Source organism: Peromyscus leucopus, chromosome 20 (genome assembly GCF_004664715.2).
Source record: "Peromyscus leucopus breed LL Stock chromosome 20, UCI_PerLeu_2.1, whole genome shotgun sequence".
In the NCBI taxonomy this organism is placed as follows: domain Eukaryota; kingdom Metazoa; phylum Chordata; class Mammalia; order Rodentia; family Cricetidae; genus Peromyscus; species Peromyscus leucopus.
In genome coordinates this window covers 35,292,518-35,316,411 of record NC_051080.1, presented here as the reverse complement: position 1 = coordinate 35,316,411, position 23,894 = coordinate 35,292,518, and the positions used below count along the sequence as shown (strand labels likewise).

At 55.3% G+C, this 23,894-nt stretch overlaps 1 protein-coding gene across 2 annotated transcripts; it reads left to right on the top strand.

Annotated features, from left to right (window-relative positions):
- The first annotated feature begins 5,288 nt into the window (after positions 1 to 5,288).
- On the top strand, positions 5,289 to 23,192 carry Il2rb (interleukin 2 receptor subunit beta). Of its 2 annotated transcripts, XM_037197650.1 has the most exons (11): positions 5,289 to 5,592; positions 6,621 to 8,117; positions 9,167 to 9,287; positions 10,252 to 10,366; positions 11,025 to 11,103; positions 13,140 to 13,245; positions 17,140 to 17,288; positions 17,742 to 17,907; positions 18,553 to 18,673; positions 19,609 to 19,693; positions 20,453 to 23,192. In XM_037197650.1, the coding sequence occupies exons 2-11, from the start codon at positions 8,085 to 8,087 to the stop codon at positions 21,164 to 21,166; spliced, it is 1,689 nt and encodes a 562-aa protein (XP_037053545.1). In that variant the 5' UTR covers positions 5,289 to 5,592; positions 6,621 to 8,084; the 3' UTR covers positions 21,167 to 23,192. The 2 variants fall into 2 exon arrangements, with proteins under 2 accessions (XP_037053545.1, XP_028727107.1); XM_028871274.2 differs by lacking the exon at positions 6,621 to 8,117.
- Positions 23,193 to 23,894: the final 702 nt, after the last annotated feature.

The window sequence follows — 23,894 nt, the reverse complement described above, 5'->3', positions numbered from 1 at the left end:
CCCTCTTGGCTCTGGATTCTTACCTTACAAAGCCACCTGCCGGCCTGGACTGCTACCTCTGGACCTCTTTTTACAACTGAGAGAGAAATAAGTCCTGTCTTCTTTTCAGCTGTTGTTTTCGTCTTTCCTGTTGACGCACGCAGCTGAACTGGGACACTGCTGCCGGTGGGAAGGGGTGGGAGGCGGCTTGCAAGGCCTGGGTTGGAACAGGTCCGTGATGATGAGATGGAGGAGCAGGTGTGGTTCTGATGCAGGGGGCCAGGGGCTCGCAAGGAGGAGCTGGTACAGAAGCCTGGGGACTGGAACATGGACCCTGGTGACGCCCAGAAGCTTGAATGACGAGGAATGTTGGAGCCTGTCTTAGCCAGGGCTTCTCTTGCTCTGATGGAACCCCAGGACCAGGAGCTGATGCAGAGGCCAGGGAGGGGTGCTGCATACTGGCTTGCTCCCCGTGGCTTGCTCAGCCTGCTTTCTTATAGAACCCAGGACCACCAGCCCGGGGATGGGACCACCCACAATGGACTAGGTCCTTCCCAGGCCTTTCCCATCAGTACTATCTAAGAAAATGCTTTACAGGCTTGCCTACAGCCCGATCTTACAGAGGCATTTTCTCAACTGAGGTTTCCTCCTCTCAGGTGACTTTAGCTTGTGTCAAGTTGACATAAAACCGTCCACGACAGAGTCACAAACGGAGATTCCAGGTTCTGAGGAGAGGGGCAGCTGAGGGAGGTACGGTCTGGCTTGGTCTCCAACAGGGTCGATGCTGTGGTGAGGAAGGGGAAAGTCACAGCTGAGAAGGGACACCGGGGCCAGGAAGTCCAAATGCAGACATCTCGCAGCCCCTGTGGAAATGGGGCCCTTGGGTGGGGCTGGGCGCAGTAGCAGGTGAGCTATGAGCTATCTGCGGAAGTGGAAGATGCAGGGAAGTTTTTTCAGTGGAACCCCATGAGGATGCGGAAGGAAGCAGGAGTGTAAAGGGTCTAGGAGCAGCACCAGTTGGGACCAGGGCGTGGATGCTGGGAGGAAAGGTAGTCTAGTGAGGGAACTTGTCCAAACACAGTAATTCCCAGCAAGAGCTCTGGGGTGATTAGGTGAGTACTATCAGACCTCTGACGTCTGAGAAATTTCCGGATTCTTCCTCACAACACCCTGGGGGAAATGCTGGAGTCTCCCAAGACAATAGGCCAGGGCCCTAAGGGGACTCCACTATCTTCTGCTAGGATGGTCTGTGAACACTGGAGTCTTGCCTGTGTGTGACATGGCGTGTCTGGGCCCTGAACTTGAAAGCCCCAAAGCCTGAACAGGCTGGCCAGCTGATACCCAGCAGGAGCGCCCGAGCTGGAGGAAGCGGGGCTGGGGGGTTCCTTGAGACCTGAAGGCCTGCTGACTCCTGTGGACTTTCAGGCTAAGCTTCCAAGCTTGGACTGTGTGACAGGTATTCTGGAAACTCTGGGGAGAGGGGCGTGAGATGACCTGATTAGGGCTGAAGAAAGATCATCATGGCTGCCCATTCTGGTCACTGAAAAGGAAACTGAGGCCAGGCAGGAAGCTCTTGTGGCCTCAGGGATGGGAGGAGAGCCGGCCGGCACATTCATCCCCCTGCACCTGGACCGTGGCTAGGGATTTGGATCCTGCTAGGTCTGGTGCCCTGAGCGGCTGCACAGAGAGGGTGAAGATGGAGTTCGTGCCTCACTTGCCTTACAGACCAGAAGTCCCAGCAAGGAAGGGGGGGTTGGGAGGGAGAGGGAGAGGGAGAGAGGGAGAGAGGGAGAGAGAGAGAGAGAGGGAGAGGGAGAGGGAGAGAGACTGAGAAAAGAAAGATTGGGGAGAGAGACAGGAAGTTGAGAAAGGGTGGATGGAAAAACAGAGACAGACGGATTAAAAGTAGGGTTTTTAGGGCCTGGTTGTAGACAAAACCATTCCTCGCCCACCCCACTGGCCATACTGGGTCCTAGACTCCACTTTCCCGCAAAGGTGTCTGGGAAATGGAGTCTATCACATGGAGGAGACCCCACAGGGTCCGGTGAGCGTGAGCTCACCTTTTCTCTCATCCCTGTACATGTCTCTCCTCTGTCTCACAGACCAGAGGCTCTGAGTACAGGGTGAAGTTTGTGGCCCTGGTCTGGATTGACAGGGCCTTTGAGGCATTTTGGATGCTTAGTGTTTGCTGACTGGAGAGAGGGGTGAGGGAAAGAGGGAGGAGAAGAGGCCTGTGCCAGGCGTTTACCCACCAACCCCACAGTTCCCCAGAGTTTTCTTGAGTGCGAGCAGCAGGAAATATTAGATAGAAGGATTTAGATTGTGGAGATAAACAGATAGAAAATACTGGATAGCCTCAAGAGGGCCTGGAACCTATTCCAACGGGCCCTGACTGTCTCTGCCCCAGGGTATTTATAGAAATGCCAAGGGGTGGAGCAAAAGACCTCCTCCCCCAGCACAGCCAAGTGCAGACCATCTCAGACACCTGCACTCCGGCTTGTGGTCTAATCATCCTCTCCATGCGGACCTGCTGGGTAAAGCCACGAGGAACCTGAAAATGGGCTCCCACAGGCCTGGACAGCGCCAGCTAGGCCAGTCAGTGTCATTACCACAGACAGAGCGATGGTGACATTGGGTCATTTAAAACTGGGTCTGTGGTTTCTGATTTTTGCCCAGGGATAGTTATTTCTTTATATGTCTTTAAATTTCCTTAACTGATTCTGTTTATCTAGAAGGAGGAGCTAAATCCAAGGTTTGTGAGCAAGGGGAAGAACCCTTCCTCTCCCGTCTCTGCTAGGACAGCCAGCCGTCATGGGATCCTAAGAAGCTTCTAGAAGTAGTCTATGCTTAGGGAACCCGGCCTGACATTTCCCCTGTCACTGGGGTTATGTTTCTCACTCTCTTCTGCACAGAACTTCTGGGGAGAAGGGAAGTGGGGTGAGAGAGAATCCTCAGCCATTTTCTGCGGCTATAATTGTGACAGAGAACTGAAGCTTGTCGGGCTCACAGCTGTGGGTGTTCCAGACAGTGGCCGTGGGTAAGGCCTTCCTGCTGCATCTGGGCACATGAAAGGCATCACATGGCTGGACAGAGCGGCGCGCTGCCTCTTGTCTCTCTTCCACAGCGCGTCACTCTGGCCATCGTGTGGAACCACCTTCATGACCCCACCCCACCCTAAAGGCCTCCGAAGTTTCTGTCTCCACAGACAATCAATTGTACGATTTTTTTTTGGGGGGGGGTTGAATGTCTAATTTATGAGCATTTGGGGTGCATTCACACCCCACCAGGGAGAACTGGCTTTTACTTCACGCCTCCATGTAGTTCCTGGATGCATGCCCGTGTGCCGGTCCTCACCACACGCCCAGGCAGAAACCGATAAAGCTCTATTATAGTTTGGATATGAGATGCCCCCAGAAAGCTCTTGTGTGGAAAGTCTGGTACCCTGATGTTGCTATTAGAAAGGTGTGGGATCCTGAGGATGCAATCTTTGGGCTATCCCATGGATGAGTTTACAGTTGGATGGGCTGTTAGGAGGTGGGAAGCGGCTGGAGGAAGCAGGTCCCTGGGAACATGCCTTGGGCGGATGTGTCCTGTCCTCAGAAGCCCATTTCCCTTCCTGCCCTTCTTCCTGGTTGACAAGTTGGAGCAGCTTCCTCCACCCTTCCAGCAAGGTGACAGCTTCTAAAACCCCGGGAGCCAGCCGACCAGGGACTGAACCCGAGAGCCAAAAGCAATCTTTCCTCCATTAAGCTGACTTTGCCCAGGGATTTTTGTTATCTCGGTGGAACTAAGATAGCATCTCATTTCACAGATGTGGGAACTGAAGCTCAGAGAGGCCAGATCACACCGCCAGGGTGACTTTTCCCCAGCAATTGCCACCCCACATATCTCTGTCTCTGGATCAGTGCTGGGCTCCACAGGAGGGTCTTGTACTCGATTCTCTTTTCAGGGTCTTTGATGTCACTTTTTGGCGTCTGTGGAGGGAGCCATCGGCCGGGCTGTCCTTCCAAATTTTCCTATCCACTCACGCCGCATGAATGTTTCCTGGGAAAGATGCAAATAAAAATCTGCTCCCCACACCCTGACAGGGTGCCAGTGACAGACCAGAGGAACAGCTACACCCAAGTCCAGCTTAGTGAACTAATGTTTGTTAGGCTTATTCATGGAGCATGGGTGATCTGAAAGCAACTGTGTCACTGGGAGGTCTCAACCTAGCGTGGATGATAACATCCCTGTAGATGCTGCTAGATGGAGTCCCTTCTTCCATTGACCCTTTACACTTTATAGCATGTAGCACCCCTGAGTCATATATATATGTATACGTATATGTATATGTATATATATATCCGGTGGGGGAGGAGGCTGGCCCTCAGGTGAGGGTCTGAGGACACTCTCCTTCCCTTCTGTGAGGGGATGAATGTCAGGGGCTCTGATCTTGACGTAGTCACAGCTGCGCTGATGAACTTGACAATGCCTGTTCAGAGAACAGAATTCTGCAATGCTTCCCTTCTTTTGACAAGCAGCAGCAACTTGTGTGATTTCCCCAAGCAGGATATTAAAGCAGGATGAAGGGAGAAAGAAACGGGGTGTGGGGGGGGCAGTGTCCCTGGACAATGGACTCCTCCAGTCCATGGTCCCATGATACTACATGTAAATAGTCATTCATCTAAGGAGAAATTCATGACTTCTCATCATTAAAAATGAAAGCTGCGGGGCGGTGGTGGCGCACGCCTTTAATCCCAGCACTCAGAAGGCAGAGGTAGGTGGGTCTCTGTGAGTTCGAGGCCAGCCTGGTCTACAGAGCGAGTTCTGGGACAGGCTCCAAAGCTACACAGAGAAACCCTGTCCCGAAAATAAATAAATAAATAATAAATAAGCCATGAACTGAATCCTCCCCCCCATCTCACCAAGAGAGGAAAAATTAGAACCTATGATTTTGAAGAGAAGGTTCTAGAAGGTCCAATCAGTGGCCCACCAAATTGCTTGTCAAGCCCCGAAAACCAGTCACCCCTGAATGCTAGCCTGAGTAAAGGGCATCTCAGAAGGCTGAGGTAAAGGGGGGTGGTGTCAATGGGATAGGTATGTAGTGGGAGCCAGGACGGGAATCGGCTAAGGGGACACCTTAGAGGGATGTGTTTGTGGGCGGCTTGGGCGTTAGGGCGAGAGTGTGTGTGTGTGTGTGTGTGCGCGTGCGCGTGCGCATGTGACTAGAAGACAACAAGGCTTGGGTGGCATGTGTGAGAGGCCGTGGGAGTGTTGTGGGCTAAGAAGGGCCTACCCCCTCAGGCCCTGCGCGTAGCTGGGTCCCTCTGCCACGACTACGGTGTGTGAGTGTGCCACCGCATGCGGTGGCTGCTCCTGGGCGTAGGAGGAGATCTTATCAGCGCTAGGTGTGTGTGGAGTTTCAGGCTACCTCATCACCCCCCATCTCTCCACCTCCCACTGGGCCTTGCCCCTCATCCTCTGTACAGGAAGTGGGCTCGCCCTGGGTTTCAGTCTGCTGCTGGCCTAGCTTCTGTCTGCTACCTAAGCTGCTGAGCAGGAGATGGCCGAGGACCCAGGCTCCGGCAGGCCTGCAGGGAGCATACCGCCGCAACTCCATGTCGCAGTCAGGTGATGTCCCTGTGCTGTCCCCTTGGGAGCTCAGGGTACCCCACCACCTCTTGCTGGTCATCCCAAGGGACAGGGGGCTGAGAAGACACTCATCTCTGACTCAGTTCCCCCTGGAGTTTCTGTGTGGGCTTTGACGCTCAGCCTCGTCTTAGGATCCCCTGGGGATGGGGTAGCTTGGCTGTTATGGTCTCTCCTTTAAGAATAAGCCCCTTCCAATGTCAGGCCACAGCGGCTTCTTCCCTGCCCATACTATGGGGGGCTGTGAGCCACCTTGCCATGAAGGCCTTCTCTGGGCCCGGCGTGGTGATGTCTTAGCCCAGAGGGAGGAGGTGGGAAGCTGGACTCAGTGGCAACATGGTGTGTATGGGATACGGCTGCTTCCTGTGCAGTGGGTCTCCGCCTGAGGAGTCCTTCTTAGGCGGTGAAGGAGGGAGAGAGGGGAGGGGATCTTCTCTGGGACCTGGCTGTGAGCCGGCAAGGCGGACTGACAGGGATCTGAGGGCCCTAGGCTGGAGGGCAGAGGTAGCGCTCTAGCTTAGATGTGTCTCTTCGTTTACGGAGTGACTGAGAGGGCAGGAGTGTGTCCAGGCACTGGGCTCCGTCTCCGAGGCTGCCTGAGGTAGGAGCTTCCCACGGTTAGCTGTAATTCAGGGCCAAGGTAGGTGGCTGAGGGGGGGCCGAGCTCCCTTTGAAGGTTCCCTTCCTTCCACACACTCTTCCAGGAGATGCCCTCAGTTGAGTAGCAAAAGGTGAGTGGCGCGCGCGCGCGCGTGCGTGTGCGTGTGCGTGTGCGTGTGTGTGTGTGTGTTTGTAAATGTGTGTGTGTGTGTATGTGTATGGTGTGTGTGTATATCTTTGTGAATGTGTGTGTGTGTCTTTGGGGAGGTGGGCAGAGAAAGGACATCTGAGGTCAAAGGCCAGCAGGTCAGATAGACAGCCTCCTCCCTCAGTTGACCCTGGACCCCACAGACCCGTGGAGCCTCAGGCTGCCTCAGGCTGAGACTCGCTCCTTCCGTCCTGGGAAACAGGATGGTTTATGCCCACGTAGAAAGAGCCATCACAGAACCTGCCCTTGTGCTGTGAGACTACGCTGTGACAGGTGTGGGTCAGTCCAGGACAGGAAGCGTGACGGCCAGCCACCGCTGACCCTGCTCCGTCATCGTCACTGTACTGGAAATCAGGTGACCCAGTTAGAAGAGCCTGGGTCTGTGGGATGACAGGCCCTGCTGAGGCCTCAGTGGAGACATATGAGTCAGGGGTGGGAACGTCTGGTAGTTGTGAAGGGCATGCGTGGGTGTTGCCTCAAGGGGGCAGTGCCTGGGACTCTGAGGTCTTGAGCTGCGCTTGCGTCGCCTGAGGCTGGCCTCACGGTATGTGGTTTTGAGTGGCTTCCTTAGTCTCCCAGAGACTAACGTTGTCCATGATGGGTGGGTGGATGCTCCTGTGCCCCTTCAGTCGGGGCTGGGAAGCAGGCTTGAGAGCTTTATCCAAGGCCTGCTGTGCTTTGGGCTGGTGCTTGTGGTCTGGCCCCCACTTTCCTATGGTTTTGCCTCTTTCATCCCCCTTATCCTCTCCCCCGGGGTTATGTCCCAGGTCTCTTGCAGCTTGAGGCTGCTCCGATGCTGGGCCTAACCTGGGTGACTCCCTCGTCAAAGCCTATAGCACTTCAGCTCATGCCGGGTCCCTGAGGAGCTGTGGGGGGCCCCCTCACTTAGATTCTTCAGGGACCTGTAAGAGCTCCCTCCTGACCCAAGCACCTGCAGGGACCTGATTCTTCAGGACAGGGAGGTCCTAGGTGGAACCCCAGCTCTGTAGACTTGACCCTGGGAGCCTTGGTCCCCTGGTCTGTGTAGCAAGGACACAGAACAGCTGCTGAGCTGTCGGGCAGAAGAGAGTGGCTGGAAGCCTGACGGCGTTGGTACACGGCCTGAGCAGAGCTCACTGAACATCCCCGGCAATGACTGTCACCAGCCCGTCCAGCATCACCGTCCTGCAGACCCCTGAACACACGGGATTCCTTCAGTGCATGACATTTATCGAACACCTCCCATGTAACGAGCTCAGCGGTGTGGAATAGGCACTCTGCCTTGCCAGTCGGGCACCTGTCATGCCGGAGGGGTGGACAGCAATCCAAGGCAGGACATCCTTCCTTCACGGGGGGACGGGGGTGAGCGCCACAGAACTAGGAGAGAGGGGAATTTGAAACGGACCTTAAAGGATAGCAGGAGTCTTGGGGACAGCGGGAGGAGGGGGGATGACTCCGGAGAGGCTCATAGAGCACCAGACCAGAGCCACCAGCTTGTGTGGACTGCAAGAGCCACCCTAGGGCAAGGCTCAGCCTTGCTTTGCAGGCTGTCCAGGGCTGAAGTGGTGGCTCTTGGTGACCCTGTGGAGCCTCCTCTTCTGAGCCCACACTTCAGCTTTCACCCCCATTGTTTCAGTTCACTCTAGGAAAGGCGAGGGTAGAGCATCCTGGGTACCGCTGGAAGCCCATGGCTGGCCAGCAGCTGTCCGCTGTGGGACAGGTACTGTATTGGTAATCAAAGACTCAGGAATGAATGAAATCCAGATGTGCCTTGTCCTCATGGACTATCTGTAACTCATGTGCACGGGTATGCAAGTGTGTGTGTGTGTGTGTGTGTGTGTGTGTGTGTGTGTGTGTATGTGTGTGAGTGTGTGTGTATGTGTGAGTTTGTATGTGTGTGAGTGTGAGTGTGTGTGTGAATGTGTGTGTATAAGCATGAAAACAAATGGATAAACATGGTATTCCCCTTGTTTTCTACTTCAGTTTTTACAGTTTTAGTTATCTCCATCAACCATGGTTGGAAAATATTAAACAGAAAATTCCAGAACTAAGCAACTCAGGCATTTTAAATTGAATGCCGTTCTAAATCATGAGCTAAAGCCTCGAGCTATCCTTCTCTATCCTGCACGGGGCTTGAGCAAGTCCTTTGCCCAGAGTATCCATGATGTAGATGCTCCCCACCCACTAGTCAGCTAGCGGATTCGATTGTCCAATCACCCGTGCAGAGCTCACGGTGCTATGAGGAGGGCCCTGGCACCTCACCTGGTTATGCAGAGTGGGCACCTGCTGGAAGATACTTGAAGTGGGAGAGATACTTTCTCTGTGTAGCTTTGCACCTTTCCTGGAACTCGCTCTGGAGACCAGGCTGGCCTCAAACTCACAGAGATCCGCCTGCCTCTGCCTCCCGAGTGCTGGGATTAAAGGCGTGCGCCACCACCGCCCGGCTGGGTTTTTAATTTATAGGAAAAACATAGTATGTGTAAAGACTGGTTTGGTCGCATGTCTTAGGCATCCTTGGAGGTCTTAGGACATAGCCTCTAGGGGACACATTGGCTGAGCACCGTACAAAAACAAACAGACGGTGCTGATCACAATGGAGTGAAGTATGGTAAGGAGGTGACACCTGATTAGGGTCAGGAAGGAAGGGAGTGAGCTCCTGTGGGACAGAGGGCCTGGGCCTGGGCTGCACTGGCTCCGGCTGGGTGGAGAGCCGAGCAAGGTGAGGCTCCTGACTTGTTCTCACTGGGCTCTCTGCTCTCCTCTAATTAGGGCTCGTGTCTTCAGCTCCGCCGCTTGGATATGATGGCTGCCGCAGCTCTGTCCTGGTGCCTGGGCCTCTCCGTCATCCTCCTGTTCCCGGCTACACCTCGGGCGTCTGCAGAGGCGAAGGGTGAGGACCCAGCATTTTGATGTCTGTGCTCTCCCTGGTGGGAGGCCGCATCCCAGCCTCCTGCTGCAGAGAGGAGAGTCATTCACGGCAGGGATCATGGGAAGAGGGATGAGGTGGTGGGACCAGAGGGCAGACGCTCACCTCCCTGTGGCCTGCACAGGCTTCTCCCAGGGACAAGTAGGGGCTGCCGATTGCCCCTGTTTGGCCATGGACAGGCTGGGGTCCCTTCTATCTCTGAAGCTCAGTTTCCTTCCTTTGAAATGGGTCTGAGTTGGGAGGGGGGGGTGACAGGCGGCTCAGTGAATGAAGTGCCCGTCATGCAAGCATGAGAACTTGGGTCCACATTCCCAATACTCACATAAAAATTATTCAGGAATGGGCTGGCAAGGCGGCTCAGTGGTCAGCATGCATGCCCCACCCCCACACCTGACAATCTGAGTTCCGTCCCCCAGATCCCATGGTGGAAGGAAACAGTCAATTCCCAAAAGTTGTCCTCTGGCCTCTATACACATGCCATGGCCTCTGTGCTACATGCACCTGCATGTATGTGTACACACACACACACACACACACACACACACACACACACACACTAAAGAAAAAAATCAGGCACTTGCAATCCCAGTGATGAGGTAGAGGCAGGAGGATCTCTGGGCCTTGCTCACCAGCCAGGCTAGCTGAATCGTCAAGCCAAGGTCTCAGTGAAAGATCCTATCAAAACTCCAAGGTGGATAGTGCCTAAGGGGTTGTTCTCTGGCTTACACACACACACACACACACACACACACACACACACACACACACACACACGACAACGAAATGAACCTGAATCCCTTTTCTGCCTATCTGAGTCACCTACCTCCTCCCCTGGCAGGACAGGGTGCCAGGAGCAGGGGGGTAATGAGCATGCCCAGAGGCCATGTGTGTCCTGCAGCCAGCCACTCACACCCTGCTTTGCCCGCAGACTGTCCCCATCTCGAGTGCTTCTACAACTCCAGAGCCAATGTCTCCTGCGTGTGGAGCCGGGAAGAGGCCCTTCAGGCCACCTCCTGCCACATCCAAGCCAAGTCGAGCGGCCGGTGAGTGTGGCCTGGTCACAGAGCAGAGCCTCAAGTCTGCGGGAGTGCTAATCTGAATCCTGAACCTGAGATTCACAACAGTTAGCACCAGGCTCAGCCACTCAGTCATTGGGGCTCCTGAAAGTGGGTGGGATCCAGGCTCTAGCTGAGAGTTTCAGAGGTCCTGGGCTGGGTAGTTTGGGGACAGTCATTGTGAACCTCTGATGCCAAGGCTGTCAGAGGCAAGCAGGGTGGGTACTTGGTGCTTCCTACATTTTTGGAGCAACCTGGTATTTCGGGAGAGCCCTCAGGCAGCTGTGGGGTCAGGGACCATTGCCTGGGATGCTGTCCTGTGGGGACAGGAAACATCTGGGAGCCACAGGCTTCTTTAAGCTTAATTTAGCTGCATGGAGCTTGGGGGCTCTTGGAGTGGGAGTGAGGGTTGAGTTGATTTGTGTTCCTTGGTCACCTTGGCTGCTGGGAGGCCAGGCTGGGGGCTGGGGTGGTGAGGGCCTGAAAAGGTATTCTAGAGGAAAAAGACCCTGAGAGCATGGGAGGCAGCCGGCTCCTCCTACACCGTGCTGCTGTCCCTAGCATGGGGGTTGGGGAAGTGAGAAGGGTCTCTGAGTAGCTCTGTATTCCTGCCTTGCTTTCTAAGGTGTCTTTTTTGTTCTGCAAGGGACTGGAATAAAACCTGTGAGCTATTTCCTGTGATGCAGGCATCCTGGGCCTGCAACCTGATCCTCGGGGACCTAGATGTGAGTAGCATGGGCGTTGGTGTGTGTGTGTGTGTGTGTGTGTGTGTGTGTGTGTGTGTGTGTGTGTACATGTGTGTAGTCAAGTCCTTCCAGCTGTGGGCTGGGGCCTCGGGGTGGTTCTGGACCTCTGCAAGCATCAACCTGGTGATGTAGAGCAGGTGATGTAGATGCTTGGGCTGAGAGTGAAGGACAGAAGGTGGGATATCGGCCTGTACCCTTGCTGCCCCTGCCCAGACTCTTGGTCCCTCCTTGTCTGCTGGGAGTCGTGACACCCTTCTGCATCCCAGTAACCATGACAATCATACCAGACTCTGGCTGAGGTCTCAACATCCAGGCTGTAGGGGAGAGTGGCATGCTAAAGTTGGGCATCCCTGCCCCGGGACTGCCTCACGACAGCTCAGTGACTCTGTGCAGCCTCAGTGCCTCAGTTTCCCCTCCCATAAAATAGAAAAGGAAATGGAAGCTCCCTCAAAGGGTCATTGTGGCATAGAGCAGATACCGAGAGTCATAGATCGACCCCCCATGATTTTTGCCTCCTTACCAAGGAAGAATCTAAGACTGAGAGATGTAGTGTCTGCTGGAGGTCACCCAGGCACAAGCAGCCGAGCTGGGATTGGCCCCAGGCCTGTGGGCTCCTGGTGGCTTTTCCATATCGCCCACCTGCCTCTTGTAGGGCCCGAGTCCAGACCATGTGGATGTAACTTAAAAGTTTCCTCAGACTGTCTGAGGAAAGGGCCAAGGCAGGGGTAGGGGTTTGCCCTGGGGAGCCCGGGCTGTGTTGTCCAGGCCTTGGCAGGTTTCACAGGTTCTCAAAGAACGGGAAGGGGAGGGTGGCACACAGCACAGCTGGTGAATCTCCAGCTGTGCCAACATGGGGCTTTGCAGGGACCGCCTTCCATGCTTTATTTCCTAACTGTGTGACCTTAGGCAAGTCCCCAATCCTCTCGGTATTTCAGTCTCCGGGACTAACGCATGGGAATGGGGATAGTATGGGTCTATCTTAGGGAGTGATGAGAGAATTCAACGAGGTAACTTATGCAAAGAAGAAGGGACAGAAGTCCCCAGCAGCCTGGTACTGGCAATTTCTTCAGGACAACCGCAGAAATAGTAACCAAGTCGTGCTATTATTAAGTGGGTAGACCGGAACTGGTAGCAGCTGTGAGAGATGAAAGCAGTGTCCTCAGTGAAGTGAAGGGAGGAAGCAATACTTGGTTGGTTGGTCAGGGAACTCTGATGGCCAAGTTCAAAGTCTGTGCAGGTCGGAGGGGTTAGGCCTCAGGGCTTGGACTGCAAACCACCACCCAGTCCCAGAGCATAGGTCCGGCCATGGCCTGCCTCTGAATCTCCTCCTGCAGCGTAGGAGCCTGTCCACACAGGAGCCTGTGGCACAGCCTATTTGGGGGACCATGTCACTCATCCTCTGTGCTCTGGTCATTCTGGGAAGCTGTGGCTGTAATGGCCTCATGGGAACCCACTTCCTGCCATCGAGCTGAGTGGTCTGAGCATCCCTAACCACAGGCTTCTAGAGTAGCACAGGGAGGGACCACTGTGTTCATCAACAAGGCATGAGCAGGGACGGCCTAGCCATTTCCTTCCGGAATAGCCGGGGGTAAGGCTATTCAGTAGGTCCAGTTCTGCCTTCTCTGTGGATGACCTTTTTGGGGGCTTAGCTCTTTGCATACCTCTTGTGATGAGAAACTTCCTCTCAACCCTGGTGGCCTACTTCAGTTTATATCAGGGACCCCAGCGGCGGTCTGTGTTTGTAAATAAAGTTTTATTGGGATGTGGCCCTGATATCGGTTCATTTGCTGTCTGTAGTTCTTTTAAGACAAGAGCAGAGTTGAGTTGGGACAGAGGCCATGTGGTCTGTGCAGCTAAAAGTGTTCACAATCTGGCTGGCTGCAGACAAGGTTTGCTGCCCCCACCCTGCCTTGGACGACTGGAAGAGGCAAAGCATGTCCTTGCCTTGATAGTTTAGTGGCCCCTTCTTCTCAATGGCTTCGGGTAGCTACACCTCCGCCTTTCCTCTCTTGTAGTCCCAATCACTGACGGCTGCAGATACCCTCAACATAAGCGTGGTGTGCTGGGAAGGGAAGGGTTGGCGCAGGGTGAAGACCTGTAAATTTAAGCCCTTTGAGAACCGTGAGTATGGAGTCTGGGTTTGGGGGTCCCATCTCTCCCAGTAGCCATCAGCCTCTGAGTCCTTCTCAAACCTGCCAGCACCTACCTGGAAAGCTACCCCACCCCTGCCTGGAAGATTCCCACTCTTACCTTCAGCTCTTACCTAGTTGTGGGTCTGTCTCCCTTGCTGGGCTGGGAACTCCCGGAGGGCAGAGTCTCTGCCAGCCCTGCAGCTCCTCTCTGAGCACTGAACTCCAGGCCTGAATAGGCAGTGCTGGGGGAAGGCTTGTTGAATGACTAGGTGACCTTGGAGGCTGCCTCAGAGAAGAGAAGGGGTAGAAGGGAGATCCAGGCAGAATTCAAATCGTAGTCCAGCCTTGACTCAGTCTGGCTGGCAGGTCATCGAACATGTTGAGGCCTTAATTTTCTTCTCTATAAAGTGGGGAGAATTGAGGGCCTCATGATGGGAAGGAATGTGAGCTAGGATGCATAAACTTCTCAGCGTCTAGGCACAGGAAAAAACTTGTGTTTTGTGGGTGGACAGAATCTCAGGGTTACAGCCATAGAGCAGTTTAGTTCAGGGAAAATGAAGTACATATCACACTTAAAATCCACGCAGGCTGGGCATGTGGCTAGAACACTTGCCAAGCTTGTACCAATACACTCTCACAAATATTAACAGACAAATATATTGAATACATATAGTGTAATTGAGAAATGAATCATAGACATGTTTATGGTTTATATTTACATTTAATAAGTATATTTGTGGAACACACAGATATAAATTTATATTGAATGCTATGTAATTATAGTTATATGCTTATAATTAATTAAATTATGTTTTATACTGTATAAATGTATTCACATGATTACAAATACATCAATAATAAAGAGACCTGGATAAAATAAAGTATATGAGCTGATCCCTGTACAGCTCTCAGATCAGTATTCAAGCAGGCCACGGCTGCTTGCCAATCACTCAACAGCTGATTAGTCACTCTTCACTCCTGGAGAGTGTCCCAGGTACCAAAGGCTCAGCAGACATCTCAGTCCCTGACTCAGACATCCCAGGAGGGGGTGAGCACAAAAGGAAGAAGATCCCAAATAGATTCACTCTGTGAGGTGTGGGCAGAGTAACAAGAGTAGGGGTGCAGGACTGAAGAGGAGCAGGGGCAGAGGAAGAGGAGCAGGTGCAGAGGAGGAGGAGGAGCAGGAGCAGAGGAGGAGGAGGAGCAGGTGCAGAGGAGGAGGTGCAGAGGAGGAGGAGGAGCAGGAGCAGGGGAGGAGGAGGAGCAGGTGCAGAGGAGGAGGTGCAGAGGAGGAGGAGGAGCAGGAGCAGGGGAGGAGGAGGAGCAGGTGCAGGGGAGGAGGAGGAGCAGAGGAGGAGGAGGAGCAGGTGCAGAGGAGGAGGAGGAGCAGAGGAGGAGGAGGAGCAGGTGCAGAGGAGGAGGAGCAGGAGCAGAGGAGGAGGAGGAGCAGGTGCAGAGGAGGAGGAGTAGGTGCAGAGGAGGAGGAGGAGCAGGTGCAGGGGAGGAGGAGGAGCAGAGGAGGAGGAGGAGCAGGTGCAGGGGAGGAGGAGGAGCAGAGGAGGAGGAGGAGCAGGTGCAGGGGAGGAGGAGGAGCAGGAGCAGAGGAGGAGGAGGAGGAGGTGCAGAGGAGGAGGAGCAGGAGCAGAGGAGGAGGAGGAGCAGGTGCAGAGGAGGAGGAGCAGGAGCAGAGGAGGAGGAGGAGCAGGTGCAGAGGAGGAGGAGGAGCAGGTGCAGAGGAGGAGGAGGAGGAGCAGGTGCAGAGGAGGAGGAGCAGGAGCAGAGGAGGAGGAGGAGCAGGTGCAGAGGAGGAGGAGTAGGTGCAGAGGAGGAGGAGCAGGAGCAGAGGAGGAGGAGGAGCAGGTGCAGAGGAGGAGGAGCAGGTGCAGGAGGAGGGCAGGGAGGAGGGGAGCAGGTGCAGAGGAGGAGGAGGAGCAGGTGCAGAGGAGGAGGAGCAGGTGCAGAGGAGGAGGAGGAGCAGGTGCAGAGGAGGAGGAGCAGAGGAGGAGGAGGAGCAGGTGCAGAGGAGGAGGAGCAGGTGCAGAGGAGGAGGAGGAGCAGGTGCAGAGGAGGAGGAGGAGCAGGTGCAGAGGAGGAGGAGGAGCAGGTGCAGAGGAGGAGGAGGAGCAGGTGCAGAGGAGGAGGAGCAGGTGCAGAGGAGGAGGAGGAGCAGGTGCAGAGGAGGAGGAGGAGCAGGAGCAGAGGAGGAGGAGGAGCAGGAGCAGAGGAGTGGAGGAGCAGGTGCAGAGGAGGAGGAGGAGCAGGAGCAGAGGAGGAGGAGGAGCAGGAGCAGAGGAGGAGGAGGAGCAGGAGCAGAGGAGGAGGAGGAGCAGGAGCAGAGGAGGAGGAGCAGAGGAGGAGGAGGAGCAGGTGCAGAGGAGGAGGAGCAGAGGAGGAGGAGGAGCAGTGCAGAGGAGGAGGAGCAGAGGAGGAGGAGCAGCGAGGAGCAGAGGAGGAGGAGGAGCAGGTGCAGAGGAGGAGGAGCAGAGGAGGAGGAGGAGAGCAGGTGCAGAGGAGGAGGAGCAGAGGAGGAGGAGGAGCAGGTGCAGAGGAGGAGGAGCAGAGGAGGAGGAGGAGCAGGTGCAGAGGAGGAGGAGCAGAGGAGGAGGAGGAGCAGGTGCAGAGGAGGAGGAGCAGAGGAGGAGGAGGAGCAGGTGCAGAGGAGGGAGGAGGAGAGCAGGTGCAGAGGAGGAGGAGCAGAGGAGGAGGAGGAGCAGGTGCAGAGGAGGAGGAGCAGAGGAGGAGGAGGAGCAGGTGCAGAGGAGGAGGAGCAGAGGAGGAGGAGGAGCAGGTGCAGAGGAGGAGGAGCAGAGGAGGAGGAGCAGGTGCAGAGGAGCAGAGGAGGAGGAGCAGGTGCAGAGGAGGAGGAGGAGGAGCAGAGGAGAAGGAGGAGCAGGAGCAGAGGAGGAGGAGGAGCAGAGGAGGAGGAGGAGCAGGAGCAGAGGAGGAGGAGGAGCAGGTGCAGAGGAGGAGGAGGAGCAGGTGCAGAGGAGGAGGAGGAGCAGGTGCAGAGGAGGAGGAGCAGGTGCAGAGGAGGAGGAGCAGGTGCAGAGGAGGAGCAGGAGCAGAGGAGGAGGAGGAGCAGGTGCAGAGGAGGAGGAGCAGGTGCAGAGGAGGAGGAGCAGGTTCAGAGGAGGAGCAGGAGCAGAGGAGGAGGAGGAGCAGGAGCAGAGGAGGAGGAGGAGCAGGAGCAGAGGAGGAGGAGCAGGTGCAGAGGAGGAGGAGCAGGAGCAGAGGAGGAGCAGGAGCAGAGGAGGAGGAGGAGCAGGAGCAGAGGAGGAGGAGCAGGTGCAGAGGAGGAGGAGCAGGAGCAGAGGAGGAGCAGGAGCAGGTGCAGAGGAGGAGGAGCAGGAGCAGAGGAGGAGGAGCAGGAGCAGAGGAGGAGCAGGAGCAGGTGCAGAGGAGGAGGAGCAGGAGCAGAGGAGGAGGAGGAGCAGGTGCAGAGGAGGAGGAGGAGCAGGAGCAGAGGAGGAGGAGCAGGTGCAGAGGAGGAGGAGCAGGTGCAGAGGAGGAGGAGCAGGTGCAGAGGAGGAGGAGCAGGAGCAGAGGAGGAGCAGGAGCAGAGGAGGAGGAGGAGCAGGAGCAGAGGAGGAGGAGCAGGTGCAGAGGAGGAGGAGGAGCAGGTGCAGAGGAGGAGGAGGAGCAGGAGCAGAGGAGGAGGAGGAGCAGAGGAGGAGGAGCAGGTGCAGGGGAGAAGGAGGAGCAGGAGCAGAGGAGGAGGAGGAGCAGGTGCAGGGGAGGAGGAGGAGCAGGTGCAGGGGAGGAGTCAGGACAGTTGCTGAGGAGGAGTTGGTGCTGGGGATGCTGTGTGGTGGAAACAGGGCTGAATGTTCTTGGTATCTTACTGATTGATCCGTGATACCTGTTCCCTCCTCTCTGTCTACAGTCCGCCTGGTGGCCCCTCACTCACTCCAAGTTCTACACATTGAAACCCAGAGCTGCAACATAAGCTGGGAGGTCTCTCAGGTCTCTCACTACATTAATAGAAACTTGGAATTTGAGGCCCGGACACGTTCCCTGGGCCAAAGCTGGAAGGTGAGGACATAGCCAATCCCCTGCCTCTGCTGCACCTTCCTGTTCTGATGCACGCCCTTGTCCATTTCTACACACTGATGTGCAGCTGTTTCACCGTGGTCCTCCCTGATTGCTTATCACTGCCTGCTCCTCCCATGCTCTTGTAGCCAGAGTATGCATCTATGTAGACCCCATGGCGAGACAATATATGAGGCTCAGCAGCTGCCTTTCCATATTCCAAATCCAGACACTCCCTGGCTTCAGGGCTTCAGGGGGTGGTGGGCTGAGACTCATCATCCACACACTCATTCCTATACTTACCTGGGGACCCCGGGATTCAGGGCCCCAGCAGCTGGGGGAGCAGGGAGCTTTTGAGAGGGCCAGAGAGAGGCTGCTTGCTTAGCCTCTTGACCTGGCTGTGGGAGGTGAGGTGGACAACGGAGACCTTGCTGAGCGGCACCCATCTCTGCTCAGGATGCACCCCTGCTAAGCCTTAAGCAGAGACAGCAGTGGATCAACCTGGAGACGCTTACCCCCGACACCTCATACGAGCTCCAGGTGCGGGTCAGGGCCATACGAGGTGAACACAGGACCTGGAGCCCCTGGAGCCAGCCCCTGGCCTTTCGGACAAGGCCAGCAGGTACAATGGGCAGCGTGGAGGGAGCTGGGCAGGGGTCAGGGTGCTCTAGGAGCTACAGGGGTGGATCTGCACCGCCCATAGACTCACTTTGCCAGAGGCAGGGCTACTGAGGGGATCAGCCATGGCCCATGTGTGGTAGGGAGTCTTGGGTCCACTCTCAGGGCCAAGGGCTACTTTCCCCCGGCTTTACGTGTAGGCCAGGTGCTGTGAGGTGAGGTAGCTCTGACAGAAATAAAGTAGGCATCGCCTCTTAGCCTGGATACTGTGGGGCTGCCACACTGGTGGGGGACCCTTGAAGGCACATCCCTCATCATGTCACTGGCTGAGTGTTCAAGGGACCCAGAAGCTCTAGGTATGATACTCAGGGGCAGCCTCAGTAACAGGTAGGGGTCAGTTGGTACAGCCATGGGCTCTGCTGCAGGGAATGCCACAGGGCCATTGCTTTTGAAGCACAGTCTGCCTTTCAGGACAGGTGGGCCTGAGTAGGATCGAGGATCAAGTCCCCAGCAAAAGCAAGCCTGGCTAGACACTGATACCTGGCAGGGTGTGACGTGGGAGTGGGGTGGGGGTGGGGTGGATCTGGGGTTCAGCTAACCTGCTGAGGGGCCACCTCTCACCTTCTACCTTCTCTTGCACCCTGAACAGATTCCGGGAAGGAGACCCTGGCCCTACCATGGCTCAGACACCTTTTACTGAGCCTTGGGTGTGTTTTTGGCTTCTTGGTCTGTGTCTACGTTTTAGTCAAGTGCCAGTACCTCGGGCCATGGTAAGGATGTTCCTGACTAGTATTCCTTTCCCACCCCCTCTCTGTCATGTGCGTCTTTCCCAGGTTGGGCTGGCCTGAACCCTGCTCCCTCACACCTGGCCTTCCTCTGTCCCCTCCCCCAACAGCTAACTTGTTCCTGGGCCCCATCCCCAAAGGTGGAAGCTGGTATGGGAAGGGGAGATAGATCGCAGCAGGAAGAGTCCCCTGGGGCTCCCCTGAAGGTCACAGGAGCCTCTAAGTGTCTGTCTTGTTGCCCTTGGTCCCCTCCTACCCATTCCAACCATGTCACACTCTTGTTTAACCCTCCTTAGAGATTCCCCGCCACACCAGTAATATATCCTGACCCTTGAGGGGCCTCTGTTGGAGATGCTGCGCCACTCAGAAAGCGGCTCCCCTTTCTCCAGTTGGATATGTTCAGGTTCTGAGCAGCTTAGCAAGTAGAACCTGAGATAGAATTCAACTTCCGGTCACTGTCTCCCTAAGGCCAGCTGTTATGCAGCGCAGGGCGGGCGCCACCATCCATGAGAGTGCTCCCTAGGAGGCCTTGCTCCTGCCTCCCTCTCTAGCCTGACCCCTGAGGGCCTCCACTGGAAATGGTGCCATGAACCATAGTCTCTCCCACTCAAGAGCCATCTCTTGACCAGTGCTCAGTTCTGGGTCCACGGAATGAGCAACCCTGTCACACATTTGGTTTAGGTCTGTCTTGTCAGTGTGTCAACTTCTGGGGAGCAGAGGCCTTCTCTGCTGTCCACTTGTGGGTCCCAGTACCCCGTGTAGTGTTCTCCCTTAGTGAGTGTTCAGTCAGCATGGTTGAATAAATGAGTGGACGTGGGATGGGCCCATGCTCTAGTCTCAGGCCCGGGGAGCTGGTGGTAGGACATCACGCCACCCCTCCCGGACCTCCCCCTTCACCCCTCCCCCTCTTCCCTGGCCAGGCTGAAGACAGCTCTCAAATGCCACGTCCCAGACCCCTCTGAGTTCTTCTCCCAGCTGAGCTCCCAGCATGGAGGAGACCTTCAGGTAGGAGCCAGGGGTAGAAGACAGAGGGGGGTGGTTGATGGGCACCCCAAACACAGGCTGCAGGGCAGAGGTATGATCAGGTAACAAGGGCTTTGCCCTAGTGAGAGGATCCAGGATGCTGAAGTGAGCAGCCTCTTTCGTGGGCCCAGCTCTGTCCCTGCTCTGGCATGCTTCTAAGTCACACGGCCTTGACTCTGGCTCTGCCACTGCCTGGTTGTGTAAGCATAGGCAAATTATAGAATCTTACAGGGAGAGGTGAGTTGGGGGCCCGCCAGTTCTTTATCACCGTGGGCAGGACTTGTGTCCTTCTGCACTGGCTGCCTGTGACTTGAGCAGGATGGGCCCTCAGGGACAATGACCGGCTGGTTAACTCCATACAAGCTGGTGGGGATTCTGGCCCTTCTGTGTCCTCACACCCAGTTTAGTCCCAGGTACACAGCAGGGGCTCGACAGCCAGCCACACTCGCTCCTAGTCAACATCCCCTGGACACCTGTGAAGCAGTACTGTGGCTGTGTTCATCTAGCATGTGGCCGAGGCTGATAAGTCCAGAAAGTCCATTAAGATATCAAAGCTACAGGATGCTTTTAGGTCGGGGGTGGGGGCTGCTGCTGGAGGACCAGGAGGAAAAAAAGGAGGAGGAGAAGGAGGAGGAGGAGGTGGAAGAGGAGGACGAGGAGGAGGACGAGGACGAGGAGTTGAGTTCAGTGGTGCGGCAGGAGGTAGAGCGGTCCACTCACTCTCCTCACTTTCTCTGGCAGAAATGGCTCTCCTCGCCCTTCCCCTCATCCTCCTTCAGCCCAGCTGGTCCTGCCCCTGAGATCTCTCCACTAGAGGTGCTGGAGGGAGACACCAAGGCCATGCAGTTGCTCCTGCTACAGCAGGACACAGCCCCCTCACCCTCGCCCAGCGGCCACTCCCAGACCAGCTGCTTCACCAACCAAGGCTACTTCTTCTTCCACCTGCCCAACGCCTTGGAGATCGAGTCCTGCCAAGTGTACTTCACGTATGACCCCTGCGTGGAAGAAGAAGAAGACGTGGAGGAGGATGGGCCGGGGCGGCCCGAGGGATCTTCCCTCCCTCCTCTGCTCCCTCTGGCTGGGGAAGAGGATGACTACTGTGACTTCCCACCCAGAGAGGACCTGCTGCTTTTCTCCCCCAGCCTGGGCTCCCCCAACCCTGCCTTTGGGGGCGTAGTCGCCCCGGAAGAGAAGCCTGCCCTCTCTCTGCAGGAAGGACTTCCCTCCCTCCCATCTCCTGACCTGATGGGCTTGCAGTGCCCTCCGGAGCTGGTGCAGGGAGGTGATGGAGAGGGGCTGTCTGCTGGAAGCTCGGGGGAGCAAGCCAGTGTCCCCGAAGGCAGCCCTCATGAGCGAGGTCAGGACACGGCCCGGGCCTCCGCGCTGCCTCCAAACACTGATGCCTATCTGTCTCTTCAAGAACTACAGGCCCAGGATCCCGCCCACCTGGTGTAGACTAGGTCAGGTCGGGTTTGAGGGGGACTGGATGAGGACTGTTCCTGGCTATCTGCACCCCAACACTTAGTCATCCTCTTCGGAGCTCCACTTGCTGCTCTCTGGTCCACGCAGGATCTGGGGTGGGGAGGGGCGGTCAGCTCCACCTCCCTCTCTAGTCGTGAGGTCACTAGCTTCCTGTACCTGCCTTACTCCTGTTCACCTTCACAGAGCGTCCGGAGCCTGCTTCCCCAGACACAGCTGTGCCCACGCTCCTCTTCTGTCCTTGAGCTTGCCGTGGCTCCCTACCCCTCCGCACCCTTCCCTGTCCCAACTCTTGCCAGCGCTGCTGTGGGACAGCTGTCCTCGGGGTGTGACGTGGCTGCTGCTGTCTCAATCAGAGCAGCTGCGTCTACCCAAACTAAGAGAGCCTGCTAAGACTGGTTGCAGCCTGTTGACATTCTATTATAGAAGGAGGGGGATAGGAAGGGTCACCAGACTGTCACCAGAGATTCCAGCCACTCTGTTGCCCGCCATCTCCAGCTATGTGTAATTCCGCCCCGGTGCGTGTGTTCTTGGAAGATGCTGGCATATGCCGGGGGTGGCGGGGGTGGGGTGGGGATTGATTGAAGTGAGGACTCCATCTATGTAGCTATAGTGACATCATCCCCTGTTCTGGGGTGGGAGTTTCTGTGATGCAGCTGTTTTGGAGTCCCCTACGCTCCTGTAAGTAAGCCTCTAAGACTCAAAGGTTCACCAAGCTGGACTTGTGGATTCCTGCCTTTGATGCCATATACGAGAGAAGTAGATATCCGTTCATGTATTCCCCCCGCCACTCTCCCCCAAAAAAAGCATACACAACAAGCATTGTGTCAGCATTGTGTCCTTTGTGGAAACCTCACAAGGATCCCACGGGGTCCCCTGGAGTCCCCCTCTTGAGTGACACCCATTGGAGCACTGTTTGTTGTGCCTCCCCTAGGTGACAAATGTCCCTCATCTCCACCTGTAAGTCCTGCTTCCAAGGGCAGTGCGGCTTCCCTAGCGCACTCACACTTCCCTGGTCCACACTAGAAGGAGTTGATGGGGATAAGGCCTGCCCCATCTTCCTTCTTTGGAGCTGTCTCTTGACCTCCCAGGGATGGGCTCAGCGTGAACACAAATACCAACAGCGGCTGCTGTATCTTCCCACGCCCACCCCATCAATTCACGAGGGAGCCTGCAGGAAGGTTAGCGCCGAGTCCCAGCAGCCCAGGCAAAGAGAACACCTATGCCTAGGTGTCCCATCTCACCCTCAGAGGAGAGCGCTACTCTCTAAGGCAGCTCCTCCAGCACAGGTCTCAGTGTCTGTCACTGCTCCAGGGTTGGTGGCACCATGCTGATCAATCAGATCCTATCTCCTAAGGGAAGCAGAAACCCAGGCCTAGCTAATGGATGGCCTGCCCACAGTGCCTGCCTCATGGTTCCTGCTCATACTCATTGGCTGCCTGGCCAGACCACAGGCCTTCAAGCTGACTGGCAGCCTGAGCATAAAAGGTCTGTCACAGAGGCTGGGCCTGATCTAACCAAGCAGATTATCTCTCCATCAGATGTCCTGGGAGCTGGTGCTTGAGACAAGGCCCCAAAGCTTAGCAAGAAAAGATGAGCCAATGCAGAGGGTGTTTGGGTCCCATGCAAGAGTTTTCCTGCCTACCAGGGTTCAGAAGTCCTGCTTCCTTCTGTATGAAATCCCACACATCCCCTCCTGCCACAGGATGCTGTCTGCGGCCATCCTCCTCTGTCTCAATAATGGATTTGACCCAAACTTTGCATCCATACTCTTGACTGTGTATCCTGGGCAAATGTAAACCTTTGGAATTCTTTTGCCTTAGCTCCCAAACAGAAATAGAACTTATTTCCACTGTCTGAAGAGGTCTGAGGAAGATTTGGTTCTCTCTCTTTTAATGATCTGTGCATGCTGTCTTTGTAATTATTCCCTGAGAAGTTTTTAACTCCTTCTTTTTTTTTTTGTTTGTTTGTTTAAATACACATATTTAAAGACTTTTCATCATATTGCTTCTGTGGCTGGAAAACTCAATCTTTCTATAAATAAAAGGCAATTATAAAAAGGAGGGACAATAAAACTACGTAAGGTGTGACTCTGATCTGGGGGTGGAGCCTGGTGCCAGAGGTCTGCCTGGCTGGTTCCCTCCCCGGCATCGCAAGGAGGAGAGCAGAGGGATAATGTTTATTCCGTTGCTGTTGGAAGCCTGACATTTCCGTCTAGAAGGACGATACTGCTGGAAACCGAGGGAAACTTCCTCTGAACACAGCATCGGTGTTGAGAACATTTTTGTCATTTATAGGAATCAGGTTTCTGTGCACAGATATGCTCCAACTTCTCCTAGCTCCACATCCAGGCTTGGGCAAGTGTTCCAATGGATCATAGATCATGAATCGATCTATCACTCATTTATCTATCTGCCCCCGTTCCCCTCACCCCATGTAGTTATCTTAATGATCACTTTTCAACTATTGGGATTTTTGCAGTGTCTTGAGAAACAATAGTCAGCCATCTCTACCATTCATGAAGCTGCTCATGTGGCAGACATTGCTAGTTGATTATACTTATGCATGGCAGACACTGCTAATCAACTGCACCTATACATGACAGACACTGCTAACCAATTGCCCCTGTGCAGGGCAGATCTTAATACTTAATCAGTCTTCCTTCCACCAGAGGCTGGATGCAGCTTTTAGATTCTGCAGTACT

Excerpts from the sequence above, each read along its gene's own strand:
- Il2rb (XM_037197650.1), top strand. The coding sequence starts at position 8,085 with ATGGCTGGCCAGCAGCTGTCCGCTGTGGGACAG. Across the intron at positions 10,367-11,024 it reads CAAGCCAAGTCGAGCGGCCG|GGACTGGAATAAAACCTGTG; the intron begins GTGAGTGTGGCC and ends TTGTTCTGCAAG. Across the intron at positions 17,289-17,741 it reads CCCTGGGCCAAAGCTGGAAG|GATGCACCCCTGCTAAGCCT; the intron begins GTGAGGACATAG and ends ATCTCTGCTCAG.